The sequence below is a fragment of the Apis mellifera genome, linkage group LG4 (genome assembly GCF_003254395.2).
Source record: "Apis mellifera strain DH4 linkage group LG4, Amel_HAv3.1, whole genome shotgun sequence".
In the NCBI taxonomy this organism is placed as follows: Eukaryota; Metazoa; Arthropoda; class Insecta; order Hymenoptera; family Apidae; genus Apis; species Apis mellifera.
The window spans coordinates 7,276,154-7,291,454 of NC_037641.1; the positions used below are offsets into that span (position 1 = coordinate 7,276,154).

At 38.0% G+C, this 15,301-nt stretch overlaps 2 protein-coding genes across 7 annotated transcripts in view; one reads left to right on the top strand and one right to left on the bottom strand.

The window, feature by feature from the left end:
- LOC100577798 overlaps positions 1–9,629 on the bottom strand; it is a 238,344-nt gene extending 228,715 nt beyond the window's left edge. For 2 of the 6 annotated variants that reach the window (XR_003304591.1, XM_026440402.1), the window contains exon 1: positions 9,188–9,618. Coding sequence is in view for 4 of the 6 variants with exons in the window: in XM_026440402.1 (XP_026296187.1) it covers positions 9,188–9,216 (29 nt within the window). In the remaining 2 variants the exon portion in view is untranslated. Of the gene's footprint in view, positions 1–9,187 lie in introns of all 6 variants that reach the window. The other 4 variants (XR_003304592.1, XM_026440403.1, XM_026440401.1 and 1 more) reach the window with 4 other exon arrangements.
- The window catches only part of LOC412801 (mediator of RNA polymerase II transcription subunit 12), a 479,417-nt gene that overhangs the window by 189,630 nt on the left and 274,486 nt on the right, over positions 1–15,301 (top strand). The window lies entirely within an intron of this gene.

Genomic DNA, 15,301 nt, shown 5'->3' on the forward strand with positions numbered 1-15,301 from the left:
TTGCGAAGGGCCCCGGTACGGCTCGAGACATCCTTGAGCGTGAAGTCGTCCATCGTGACGAAGGAGGAGGTGACCGTCGCGCGGGGCGGGAAGGTGGTGGACGAGAGGAGCCGCGAGACGAAGGAAAACAATTACTACGCCTCGTCGACGAGCGAGATATGGGAGCCTGTGGGAATCGTGCACCGGCCGCGCAACATCAAACCGTTCGACAGCTCGGACGAGTCCAGGCCGAATTCGAACGCGAGCTCCGACCAGGGTTACACGACCAACACGAGCAGCAATCACGTGCTCAGGGAAGCGAGCGCCTCCTCCACGGTAGGCTGCCCGATCTGCGAAGATAACGATCCCGATTGCGCGCGTAGATGTCTCGGAGGGCTCGCGGGGCTGGGAACCAAGGTGCAGACGACCAACTCGGCGGTAAGCGATTCTCCCTTTCGATTCGATTTCATTTTGAAAGCGTTTTCATAATTATTTCACATCGTTTTATGAGCATTGTTGTTCTTAGTAAATTTTGGAAAAGAAGAAGTATTGGAGAAAGTGTGTACCGATTTGTAAATGTTTGGAGATATGAGAAGGCATCGATCTATAAATTAAAAGATTTTGAGTAAAAGTATTGATTTTGAGGTGAAAAATATGAGAAGTATATTAAGCTTAATGTACGATTCTAACAATTTTCATTTATTATTTATTTTATATTATTTCTTGATTATTATGAAACCAATTGAGGGTGCGTTTCCATAATTCTTTTATATATGTTTTTGAATGATGAAAGTTGTTGCTCTCTTCCGTAAGCAAATTTTGGAAAGGAAGAAGTATTGGAGAAAGTGTGTATCTATTTGTAAATGTTTGGAGAAGACATCGATCTGTAAATTAAAAGATTTTGAGTAAAAAAATATGAGATTGAGATTATTGATTTTGAGGTGAAAAATATGAGAAGTATTAGGCTTAATGTATGATTCTAACAATTTTCATTTATTATTGATTTTATATTATTTCTTGATTATTATGAGGGTGCGTTTTCATAATTCTTTTATATCGTTTTTGAGGATGAAAGTTGTTGCTCTTAATTCCGTAAGCAAATTTTGGAAAGGAAGAAGTATTGGAGAAAGTATTGTGTACCGATTTGTAAATGTTTAGAGATGTGAGAAGACATCGATCTGTAAATTAAAAAATTTTGAGTAAAAGTATTGATTTTGAGGTGAAAAATATTAGAAGTATATTAGACTTAATGTATGATTCTAACAATTTTCATTTATTATTTATTTCTTGATTATTATGAAACCAATTGAGGGTGCATTTCTATAATATTATCTTTTATATATGTTTTTGAGGATAAAAGTTGTTATTCTTAGTTCACTAAGCAAATTTTGGAAAAGAAGTATTGGAGAAAGGTATCGATCTATGAATGTTTGGTTTATTTTCGTGATAATTGTTCTTAAATAAAGAAATTTTAGAGATGTGAGATGATCTGTAAATTGAAGGATTTTGAATGAGAGTAGAAGTAATAATAATTGTTTTGCAAGGAAAATATATTTTCATTTGTTAATTGTCAAATCAAATCAATTTTACCAATTTAATTAATAGAAATTCCAGGGAAGATGGATTATTTAAAATATACGATAATCCATTTGGTTTATCAATAACGAATTAATTCATCTCTAAAACTTTATCTTCTCGCTATCATTACCGATTAAAGACATATTCGCGTTGATACATCGACCAGGATTGCTACGACACTCGAATGAAATCGGTCGACTCAAATTCCTTCGAGATAACGAACAATTCGAATCAAGGAACCGCGAAACAAATCAAGATTTCGTGTAAACCCGACGTAATTGCTATACGCCGGGAACATTTGCGAGGCAAAGTAAAATACGATCGATAATGATCAGACAGCTCGAGGGCAAAAGGAATCAATTACTGGGCAAACCGTGTTACATTCGCGCGTTTCAGTTTCGAATGCAATTTCGAAAAACATTTTATTACCGGAGGAAACGCATTAAACGACGGGCATTTGTCGAAAAAAATTCCAACGCGAATTATTTCGCAATTGTTTATCCAATTCTCGAATCGTTCGAATACTTTTCCACCGGTTTCCGCCTCGTACCCAAATCGTATACGATCCGACATACCGTTCGTTTAAATTGAAACCAACGACGTATACGACTTGCTGGAAAACCGTAACGTAATTCATTTTCCACGTCTTTAATTAGAAAGGGTATAGACGAAAAAGCAAAAGCGCCTCCAAACCAAATTAGATTTAATGCACACCAAATAAAACCCTCTCTCGCGGTAAGTCAATTCAGTTTTATTAGTATAGTTAAATGGTGAAACGTGATTAAACTCAATTTCTCGTGTTCCAACGAACGAATGGAAAATTGAAAAAAAGAATTAAAAATATTCCATCCGATAGATGATAACCATCAAATTTTCTTGCACAATTTTCACTTACAAAGTCGAAAAATTCCCAATTATTTTCCTATATTTCCTCCGCGAAGATGAAAGTCTCTTTTTTGCAAGTTTTTTGAAAATCGAACTTTTAAATTTTAAAAATTCGGAGAGTTGAAAGAAAAACCGACCTCTTACCTCAAAATGACCATGTTTATAATATTTTGTACAGTTCCAGTGATTCTATGCACCCCTTCTATGCCTGGCAACCGCAACTTCTCTCTTCCTTTGACCTCTCCGTCCCTCCGACTCGCGTTTCACGACTACGTCTTGGTTCTTTTCTAACGCGAGCCTGTTTGTACAAGCGGTATATACTAATACGTATAGCCACGACAAGCCACGACTGTCCTTCTGCATTCTGTGGGAGCGAATAGCGCGAGATAGAAAACCGCTTTGGCGAAACGAGTTGCCGCGTAAGTTGCCATATAAGCTGCTTTGTCGGCTCCTTCGCACGGAAAGTTATCACCCTTGCGAGCTGGCTTTAGGTCACTCCTCCGGATCTCGGAGACGATCACGAGCGATGCGACACGCTTTCACGGTCTGCTTGTCGCCATCTTTCCGACGATCAAAAAAAAAAAAAAGAATAATTTCGATTTTTCGATCAGAGCCGAATTTCAACTGGCAATCTTTACTAAAAGAATCGTTTCCATCCGGAAGATCATTTTTCGACGAACGAAATCTATTTTATTATCCATTTTATTAAAAATGAAACGTGAAGAAGAATCTCTTTCTCTCTCCTTGATCGACAAGCCTCTGTTCGTTCCACCTCCCCCCGAGCCCTTCATCCTCCAATTCAACCAGCGGCCGCCTAGCTCCACACCGACTCCTTGACCCACGAACCTCGTTTCTAGTTCTAAAAACAACGACTACGCCGATCGGAGCACAGGCCCTGCCGTAAAAGCTGTGTACGCTCGTTATTCGCGATACGTGCGAGGGAATCTCAACGACCCGTGTTTTTCCTTGTTCCACGGCGCGATGGCGGCCTGTCGAGTTCCCTCCATGTGTGTATATATATATTTCGCCGACTACCTATATATATATGTAGGTAGAACGGCGAAAACGAGCGGGTATCATCGCAAGAAAATGAGCCGCGAGATCGTGAACAACATTCGTGTTCAACGGACTGAGTAATGGTCGTTCCTTCTCGTACGGAAATCTGGAATACGTTAGTGATATTCTTCCACTTCTCCTCGCCGCCATTGATTGAATTGAGTATCGGGTGAAGTGAGCCTGCCAATTAATCGATCAAACCCGATTGTCGATTATTTTAAATGTCTCTCTCTCTCTCGTTCTGTCAAAGGTGAAGAGGGGAGGAAGACAGGAGATTCTTGCTTGCGATTTAATTTTTGGATTGGACTCTCGGTTCGTTTAAGTTGTACGGGTTTATTGAAATATTTTATCCGGTGTTTTTTCGAGTAATGGAAATGGAAATTCCTCTGGAAATTCAAATGTGAGATAAACGTGGATCGAGCTAATATCTGGAGGAATAATAGCACGGATCATTGGTGAAAGTAATCGAAAGGAATTCGAAATATTGATATTATCGAAGGAATTGTTATTATTCTTTATTTTATTTCTTCCAATGTTCCTTTCGATTTCTAATTTAAACTTGATAATTTAATAATGATATTACAGATGTTTCCAATTCAAATTATTCCGCGAACAAAACTTACCTACAGTTCATTCAATTTTTCATCTTCAACAATGGTACGCGCAATATAGTAAAAACGCAATAAAAGTTTTATAATCACGGAACTTAACGTCCCGACCGACAATAAACGGGCAGCACGGGAAAACAGAAATTTATCGGTGTTTTCCCCCGGGAGAAAAGGGGAGGGGAGGGAATTCAACGACAAGAAAGTTAAGAAAATTATATTATTTGCATATTCCGCGTGTACGCGGGGTGGGCCGCGTGAAAGTTTCGCGGAATAAACTTCCCTTTTCGCGGCTTTTCTCGCAAGAGTACACCCGCGACTCGAAAACTCTTGCAAACGCAACAAACTTTCCTTGCTCGTTTCCTTTTTCCGCGATGCGAATTGAAAAATTGCCCCCTCACGTTTTCATGCTTCATAGACTTTCCAAACTTGTCACTTTTCTCCGCGAGTTTTAAGGAAAGATATAGATAATGGTAAAGGGATAAATGTTGACACATCGATTGCATCGTACATAATTATTTATACGCGAATTATAGAGAAAATTGCGAAGGTATTTAAGGAATTATTTTTAGTTGACCGTGTTTCCAAGGTTGAATCGTAAAAGTGAGGGCTAATTAACATAATCGTGCCATTGGCGAACATTTCGAACGATAACATTCTCGTGCACATCGCATTGTTCTGTCACAATTAAACACATCGGCAGGAAATCTCCGCAAATACATTTATATATATGTATATATCACTCGATACGCTCGAAAACACGTTTATATGCACCTGCGATCAGATGATTGCACGTAGGATGTAATATATCGGATCGATGATAATGATACATCTAGGAATTCTATACCACGCCTCCTTGATTTGCATAGAATTAATTCTTTCCCGGTTCTATTCTTTGCTGTATTCCTGGCGATGTTAGTATCGTTGAATACAATCGCGAGCATAGAGATTTTTTTGATAACTTGTACAAAACGTATGATTTGTTATACGTATCTTCATTGATTTATAAGGCTACTTTGAATAATACGTTCAAAGAAGCTTTATAAATATTATTATCGAGATTCTAGAGATCATAATTCTACTGTATTTTTAAAAGAAATTTTTACGAGTTTTTGCAAATAGGTTTTTTAAATAATTTATTATAACATTTATACTTTCGATCTGCCTTACCGACTTAGTTGGAAAGCATGGTAAGTTACCAGTAACTGGTAGGATAATATCAGTTGTAGGTTCGATAGAACTGTTGGTTGGATAAAAGTTCCCTTGCTTTTCGAGTGTCGGTAAGGAAGAACTATTTTATACGATGTTGGTGAAAAGGGTTGCCATTTACCTCTGTTGATAATTTTCAAAAAGGATAAAAATAAAAATACCCAAAAGTACCTTCGATAAAAGAAGATAAAGAATTGCATTGCTGTATATTCAAAGATTATATCCTATCAATTTAATTTAACTTTTAATTTCATTCATTTAAGCAATTCAAATTATTGGTTTCACCTCGTTACTTTTCTACAAGATAATTTAATCAGAAAACTTATAACGATTTTAAGAATTACCACAAAACAAAACCATAGAATAAAAACACCTTATAACGTCGTGAATAAATATCCTCTATAGTCCATGAACGTTTAAAAGAAGAGAAACTCATCGATAACTAAGACATCGATTGCACACAGACGGCTGATAGCAGGCCGGACGGGAAATGGGAATCAGAAAACCGATCGATAAATCCAATTAAATTTCGTAACGCGGCTGCCTGCAGAAGCAGAGTGGGCAACGGTAACAGCCGTCTGACACCCACCAAATTACATTTTATGCACGGCAGAAGGACATCTCTGAGGCCGGGCCATCTTCGTGCCATTGCGGCTTGCTTGCTTTTGCAATTTGCAATCTAAGTTTTGCTTTGATCATTTTCATCACTCGCATTTTTTCACCGGCCAAAATTTTATTAATGAGCCTTTTATCCTACTTGGGGAAACGTTCGATCGCATGCAACGTGATAAAATTAAAATTTAAAAAAGGTACACAAAAGTTGTCGCGTAATTTTTCATTGGGATTCTTCTCCGGCGTTTGAATATCTATTCGAAGAAAAAGAAAGAGAAAAAAGAAAGAATTAGAATTAGAATTCATTCGTTCTGTGCAAATCAACCAGTGAAACGTCAATAAACATAATTTTACACGCGCAAATTAACGAGAGTTAGAACGTACAAAGCGAGGTAAACAGTTGGAAATAAATATCGTTTAAAACGGGTATAAATATTTCCCCGCGTAGTAATGAATCTTCCCTTTCAACGTCAGCACGCGTTCGTTTTCACAGATGTTAATTTACTTCGCGAAAGAGTTGGATCCACCAAGTTTGAGCGCAGCATCGTGTTGATCGATAGCAGTAAACCGTGAACAACCGCGCCCCAGTCCATCGTACGAAATTGTAAATCTGTCCTGTGGAAGTGGCGCGAGTTTACGGGAAATTGTTGCAACAGATTGCGGCTTCCTGAAGGCAGCTCCAAGGGTTTCCGAAATAAATTCTCACGTAGCGTTCATCATAATGGCGTTAGTTACAACTGTTGTAACATCAGCGTTACAACAGGGGATTATTGTGAATGGAAACTTGGCATTCGTTTGTTGAAAACGAGGCTGGAGGGTATCCAGCCTTTAGATTTAAATAAACGCAGCAAACGCGTTCACAGCCCCGTGAAATTAACTCACAGCCCGATGACCGATAAAATATTTACCGATTTTCCACATACGATTTTCTTTGATCGCTAATTTCAAACTGGCCTTTATTACATGCTTAACCCCCGTTTTATTGCGATTTTGCAATAGGCCGTTGTGTACGTTGTTTCACAGCATTTCGTTTGGTTTAACATCTCATTTTTGAGATTTTTTTTTTAACAATTTTTTTTTCAAACCCATTTTCGACGATGTTATTTATTTTTTTTTTTTATGATTTTTGTGAACGCGTGTAATTTATACATCTCGACATTCGATGCCGAATTTTTAGAAATTTATTTCGAATCGTGCTCGATTCGATAACGATTTAAAATCAAAGTTATTTAGATTTCGATTTAAACGGAAAGGAATGGTATCCGATTTAAATAAAAAAAAAAATGGAAGATTTAAATAGCTAATTTTAAACTGGAGTTTTCCACGCGATTGCGATTAAAATAATTGGAAATTGAATCGAATTTAATACTTTGTTTTAAAAAAATATGTATTATAAATTTCCGAATAAAAGTTGCGAATTATCGTATTTCCATATTTATCTAATAAATCGTGGTCACGAAAAACGATTCTCTGTATCGAAAAAAAATTAAAAATCCGTAATTTGAATAAAATGATTGAATATTGCAGTTGCACACGTAATTGGAATTTGATCTCGATGGATCGATAATAGGTTTAGCAAACCAATAGCTGCGTTTCAGTATCGTGTTTAAGTTCGTTTATTTGCACGTGTAATAACTCTAATGAGATTAATTAACGAATTTCAATAATGCTCGTTGTCCTTATGTTTGCTTTTATTATTACATATTTATCGTTATAAATTAATAATTGGTTCAAATGAAATTTACTTTTCAAAATAAGATTTTCATTTTTCACTCAACTTAATATACGAACAACTAATTATTTGGATAATTATGATTTCTAAACGTGTCGATTTGCATTTTGAATTTGATTTGATCTTGAAATTAGTTTCGATTAATTTTCTAAACGATTCTACGAGTAATAATTAAAAATAAAAAGTAAAATTAATTAATGTTTCACATGAAATACTCTTAAATTCATTGAATTTAATACAACGTTTTGATTATCATTAATTAGATACTAGATATTTAATTTAATACCATCAGAAAGTTTTACTTTTCCATTTCTTATCTAGATACGTAAAGCATCGAAATTAGCTTCGATTCACCTCTTCATCCGTAGAGATTCACCGCGAATTTTCAATTTGCATCTGAATACTTTCGCGAGACATAAATGACACAAGTTCGCCCACTTTGTTCGCGGTTACGTTTCCAGATTCTTCCTTCTCCCAGATTAACATATTCATAGCCGCGTTGAGAAATATTTGATGCCCCAAGTGCATTAAATTCACCTTCAACTCGTTTATCGCCCTATCAACATTATACCACGAACTTTTGTACTTTCGTTGGAAACATTTCGTCGAAATGATGTCTCTGTCCAAAGCCTTTAAACAGGGAAAACGAATTATTGAAGCGAATGAGAAAAGTACTACTCTAAAGATTTATCGATAAATTGGGGATGTTTTTTACAAATGTTATAAACGCTAAAAAAATTTGCCTTTCTTCTTCTTCTTTTTTTGTATATTATTTTATTTAAATTTCCACGATTTATTTACGATAAAAATTTGACGAAGAAGATCGATCGATCGATGTATTAAAAATATTTCGAAAAGGAAAAGAAATAGTTTGGAAGTTTTGGAATTCTAGTGCTACTTTGTTTCTGGAACAATTTTGTGGAATCGATTCGTTTCTACTGGTTCGACTGATCTATTAAATTCCCCTTGGGAACCCTCCGCAAATGGAGATCAGATTTATAGTCAGCTCGATCCCGAAACTTGTGCTCGGTTTGCAAACGAAAACACATTGAAGTTTCGCCAGTGTTTTTCTATGGTATAGCGATTTGGATTTCACGGATCGATTGCGCTCGTGCAATTAACGCTGTTTTGCAAAGGATTACTCTTCCTAGATTCGAGTGAGAATGAATTGCACTCTTGTCCGATTTTAACGAAACGATATTTTTAATAAATTGATTATTTCGAACGAAATAAAAACAAAATTTAACATCGTATTAATTCGTTACGTATTTATAAAAACATGAAAATAATTCCACTATTAATATTAACAAAAATCGATCGAAAATTCCGAAATTAAATCCAGAATATCAATTTACCAATTAATATCGAGTTAAAATATATATATATACCAATTAATTTCGATCCGTATAGACTTACCAATCAGTGTCTTTCAAAGATATACCAATTAATGTCATCTCAAAATCAAAATATTATAAATCACAACTCGAGAATATTCAATTTTCCTTTCAAATAATCCACAATACAGACTCACCAATTATTTCCAGCCCAAACACGAATCATATCAAGAACTTTCCTTTTCCTTTCCTTTTCCTTTTCACTTGGTACAATTGAAACACGAACACGAAAGGCGAAACGATGGGAGCGGAGATCGTCGGGCAAGCAAGGAATAGCGCGTTAACAACTTGATCCACCCCGTCGTGGACGCGTGGAAACGCGGTGGATCGCCCCGTTTCCGAAATTCACCCGTTGGAAACACGTTTCGCGAAAGGCGAAACCGCGATCGATCGGCCTTATCCGACTATAAATTGGCGGACATCGAGTCGAATCCGGCGCGAATCCGTCTCACCCACGCCGCATAACAGCTCGCCAGTCTCTGTTTCTCACCCGTTCCTCACCTAGATTCCATTTCCACCGAACTATTAATACGCGTTTCCGCGTCGAACGCGGCCCCGCGATGAAACCGGCCGAAAACCAGAAACCAGTGACTTTGTAGAGGCTACGCGAGACGTCTCTCCTCTCGCCAAATTCCTCTCGCCCTTCCCTTCCCTCCCTTCTCTCGCCCTCCTCCTCCCTTCGATCGGCTTTGACCTTTCCGTTAAAAATAGGCGGAGAGAAGAAGGTTTCCACTGTCGATCAGTCAGTGTCGATCGCATCGTCATTGGGACGATATTCGGTGCATCTACCGCCAATTTTCCACGATGAACGATCCACTCGTGTCTCGATATCTATTATCTCTTGTCGTTGGTGGTGGACGAGTGACACGTTAGAGTGAAGATATGAGGATCAGTGGCGTGATCTTTGTTGGCAAGATTTCGTTTTGAGAAGTTTTGCTTCGAACAATTGGATTTGATTTGGAAGCAATAAAGGTGGACGATTCGATGATGGACCACAACGAAGGATTTGGATATGAGATACCTTCGACAGTGTTGATTTCGTTGGTTGGAAGAGGTGACCATTGAGATGATGATTTTTAAAATTTCTTTTTGATTGTGCGAGCAAGATTAGATCGTAATGAAATTTGATCTAACGTATACGATATTTCTAGGCTTTTCTCCTAGGGATATTTTATTCAAAGATTCGTTTTCGAGACAATTCGTGAATTAATTTTCTATTTCTGCGTCACCTCGATCATATATCACACTCGATAATATCACCCTTCCCCCCGACTATGACTATAAAAATGAAATCCATTACTTTAAAGCCTGGAAAAAGACACCAAAACCATAACTCTCTCTCTCTTTCTCTCCCCTTTGAGCGTGGAAGGTTGAAAAACTACGCTGTCTCATGGCGAATCAAATTTTCCACGCGATAAAAGAATCATTAATACCTGTCCCAAGCTCTTCTCCCATCCACCTCTTCTCTCCAATCGCCCCTATATCGATACGAGTTTATCGAGAGGAACGCTGCCTCTATCAAGGTCACCATTTATGCCGCCTCACTTTCTCGATCGTGGAGAAGGAAGAAACACGTTGGAATGACGTAGCTTGCACGAAAAAAAGAAAGAAAGAAAAAAAGAAAATTCTTGGTTCTTCTGGTGAAGCTCGTAAATGATCGAGTATGGGGTTGCTCTCGATAAAGTGACCATCATAAATCTTCCCCTCCTTCTCGAAAGCCAACTAGATTCGTTTCCTTTCCTCTCTCATCCAATCCTCCATTGCTCCATCCCTCTCCTCTTTTACTATTCTTCAATGGTTTTCCCTCCTCTCTTCCTTCCTCTTCCTCCTCTCTTCCATTCGCTTTTCGTGTTTCCTGGTCGAACGCTTTTCCGGCAAATAGCTGCAGAGCAGCCAGATTTATCGATTTACTGTTGCTGGACAACGGGGATTCGTGTCGCTATTTGTTGGAGATGAAACTTTCCTTTCTCTCGATAAGAAGGATTTGCGTTGAGCACTTGGGGATTTTTACGGAAACTGGCCGTGGTACAGCCGGGGGGGGGGGTTCGTTTTTACGATTGGTTTAAAATCCGCCTTACGAAAGATCGTATCGCGCCTTTTCCTTATATACTCTTTCCCTATTATTATTACGCATAGCTCTGCAACAGGACTTTTTAACAATAGTTGTAATTCGTACAAATGATTCTCTCTTCGCACAATTCTTTCATCTTCCTCGATTTGAAAATGTATTTTTCCTCGTGCGATTCGCGTTACAGGGAAATACACTACGACTTGAAAGTTGGAAACTGGAATTACAATTCATATGATGAATATGATTATAGTATACAGTGTTATAGAGAAATCAATCAAAGTTTCGTTGTGTTAATAATTATAGATATTTCTTCTGTAATTTGAACTTGAAATTTCGTACTCGATGGTGATCGCGTCGCGAGAATTCGTGATTTTGAAGTTCGAGGTGAGCTGAGAAACATGGAGAAAGGGGTGTCCAGCGAGGAAACTTTGCCGACAGTTTACGGAATCATGATCGCCTTTCTTACTTGCGTGGTTGGATACATTTTGTGGGTAAGTGTTACAACTATGGCAGATATAATTTTAAAAAAAAGATACACGGTTTTATTTTTCTTTTCTTGATATATATATAAATAGAAGAGATTGTTGGTTTTAATTCAATTCTAGAGTGCGAACGATTAAATACTTTTTAATTATTTGTTCGTTATTTACAGTTTGCGTGCATTCGTTTGTTTGGAGAGTACGTTGTATATTACGAGGGATATTAAAAAATTAATAGGTCGTAGTAATGACTATGTAAATGGCGTATCCCGAAGGGTGCAAAATTTTAACACAAACATCTACTAGCTAGATAAAATTTGAATTTCTCTCGTTTCATATTATAGCCAGCAACGTGGGTATCGTGTATCACGTTGTACATTTATAATACATGCAATTATTGTAAAACATTGCACGGTACCGTGTAAACACGGAACTTAATTTTAGAATAACTTCGATTCGAGTATGTGTTAATTGCAAATGGAACATTTTCATCATCGTGTCTTTTGAAACTAGGAGAGAAATTCATGCATAAAATTAAACTGTTTTTAAACGTGGAAATAAATTTTTATAGAGAATGCTTTACGAAAAATTAAAAATTTATCGATCCTTAAAACACGCATGCATCCTCGAGAGTTCAAATTCAAACAATATCGAACGAAAGGAATAATTAAAATTCCCTACATAGAGGGTGAAAAAAAAATACGAGTGCACGCGTATCTTTTGACACAAAAGCAAAGCTCGAAATACCCGAAAACAGGAACAAAAACGGATCCATCGAATTACCGAAACAGAAACGAAAATCGGCATCGATACGCGGGAATCCTTGTGAACCATTAACGAGAAATTATTTCCACGTTTCGAGTCAAAGAGCGGCATTCGAGGTCGACCATTTGCGACCAGCAACCGGCAACCTCTTGTACGGGGAGGGGGGTAGGAGGAGGAGGAGGAGGAGACGGGCATAACGCTCAATATCGTCAGCATTGTTTGCGGTAATCGTCGTTCGTATTCGCTTGCATCAACTGTAATCCGTTGGCACGCGAATACCGGCGACTCCCGTTAAATTATGGAGGCGCGTAATTAAGATGCGAGCCGATTGTTTCATCCGGCCCGGTTTCACCCACAGATGGAACAAAGGTACAACTTACATTCCGATGGTGGCCGATATTCAACGCGATTCACCGCTTCCCTTTCACCACGCGATCTTTTGTCCCAGAATATTCGGTGTTCATGAATTTAACAGAGTTAGTTGATATTTCCAGCATCGAACATTCGTTTCGTTACTATCGATGATGATTTCGAATGGGTTTCTTTACCGATTATATTGAATTTTTCTATCGATTTATAACAATATGTATGCGTAATAATTTTATCTTTGAGAATTACTAGCATGAAAAATTTTCGAAACACTCCTCCTTCAATTCGACGTGACTTAAATCCAGTGAATCGTTCGTCAAATTTCCCCCCAAAAAACAAACCAACAACGATTAATATACCTCACCCTCTATCATCGATCAATAACCACGAGTAAGGATTCTCCCTGGTGGTGAATCTCGTTCTCTCGATCTCAGTAGAGTGGATCGTCCCAGAATATTCGGTGTTCATGAATTTAACAGAGTTAGTTGATATTTCCAGCATCGAACATTCGTTTCGTTACTATCGATGATGATTTCGAATGGGTTATCTTACCGATTATATTGAATTTTTCTATCGATTTATAACAATATATTTGCGTAATAATTTTATCTTTGAGAATTACTAGCATGAAAAATTCTCGAAACACTCCTCCTTCAATTCGACGTGACTTAAATCCAGTGAATCGTTCGTCAAATTTCCCCCCAAAAAACAAACCAACAACGATTAATATACCTCATCCTCTATCATCGATCAATAACCACGAGTAAGGATTCTCCCTGGTGGTGAATCTCGTTCTCTCGATCTCAGTAGAGTGGATCGTCCCAGAATATTCGGTGTTCATGAATTTAACAGAGTTAGTTGATATTTCCAGCATCGAACATTCGTTTCGTTACTATCGATGATGATTTCGAATGGGTTATCTTACCGATTATATTGAATTTTTCTATCGATTTATAACAATATATATGCGTAATAATTTTATCTTTGAGAATTACTAGCATGAAAAATTCTCGAAACACTCCTCCTTCAATTCGACGTGACTTAAATCCAGTGAATCGTTCGTCAAATTTCCCCCCAAAAAACAAACCAACAACGATTAATATACCTCACCCTCTATCATCGATCGATAACCACGAGTAAGGATTCTCCCTGGTGGCGAATCTCGTTCCCTCGATCTCAGTAGAGTGGATCGACGAAACGAATCGGCCGGCCTGTTAACGACCTCGATCCCCGCGAGGACAGGGAAACTGCATTCGATCTCGGCCACGAGAGCGCGTTCAACACTCGGGGCGGACCGCGGCCCGCGTTTACGCGTAGTCTGCACGCTCGTTACGCGCCGTGGTGGCAATCGGCTGCGGTTGGGGATCAGGTGAACGAGTACGATGGAAAGATAGAAAAAAAAAAAGGAAAGAGGAAAGAGAAAAGAGAAAAATAGGGAAAATTTGGTTGGACGAAGTGCGGATTGCAGGTTGGGGAAAAGCGACGACGCATCAAAGAGCGATTAATCTCTCCCCTGGCGAAAGGGAATTCTGGCGAGCCGCGAAAGAGGGTCGTTACGTTTTTTTTCCGAGGCGAGACCATCGTTTCGAGATCGTTGATCATTGAAAACTGACGAGAATCGAGATGATACGGGGTGGAGGATCGTTACGTTGTCGATATTGTTTCAAATGGGTAAGGGAATTTTTTCTTTTTTTCGATCCCTTCGTTTCTGTGAAATTTCGAGCGATTTCGCGGATGGGTTTTGGATATATGGGCACCCATGATTCGTTGGATTCTTTTGTTTCTTGATTCTTGGTTTTCTTTTTTTTTTTTTTGGAAGCAATTAGAAACTCTTTGATGGTTTTTGGAAAATTTTATTCTTGAAATATACGAAGCAAAAGTAGATGGGATGTAAACAACGATTAGTCTCGTTTCCAGCGTTGTCCGAATTGTTAGAGGTGTAACGAGTCTAACGGATTATAATATTATGCATGTTGGCAGAGTCGTTATCGTAATAACGTCGAAACATGTTGGCGAGGGGGAGGGAATGCGATATGGAGACCAGTTGCTGGAGAGCAGGAAGCTGGAAATGTTCACGGATAATTAGGCAAAATCAGCGCCATCCTTAATGAAGCATATTTAATCTACGCACTAATTAATGCACGTTTCCCATACGCTTAAATATTATTTAACAAGCGGTAACAGTACGCCGCGGTAATGTTGTTTCGAATAATAACAATGAGCGTAAGCGAAAGAATAGCGATTCAAAACCGTTCAAAGGAATTATAGAGATTATTTGTTCGAACGAGTTGCACGATATTATATATATATATTTGATAAGCAACGATTCGATCATCGATGTTTCTAAAGTGAATTAATGATCGAGAAATTGCTGCGAGATATGAAGGATAATTAACACATCGAATAAGCGAAATTTGCAAAAACCAAACGATTATTACGTCGATTACAGTTATTGCAACAATTTCGACGCAAGTGGTATAATTGTGTATGCGAGACGAGATACTGGTAATTTTAGCTACGAAAGAAAACGAATTTTGAAGAAGTAATTTTGTTAATTATATTCCTTT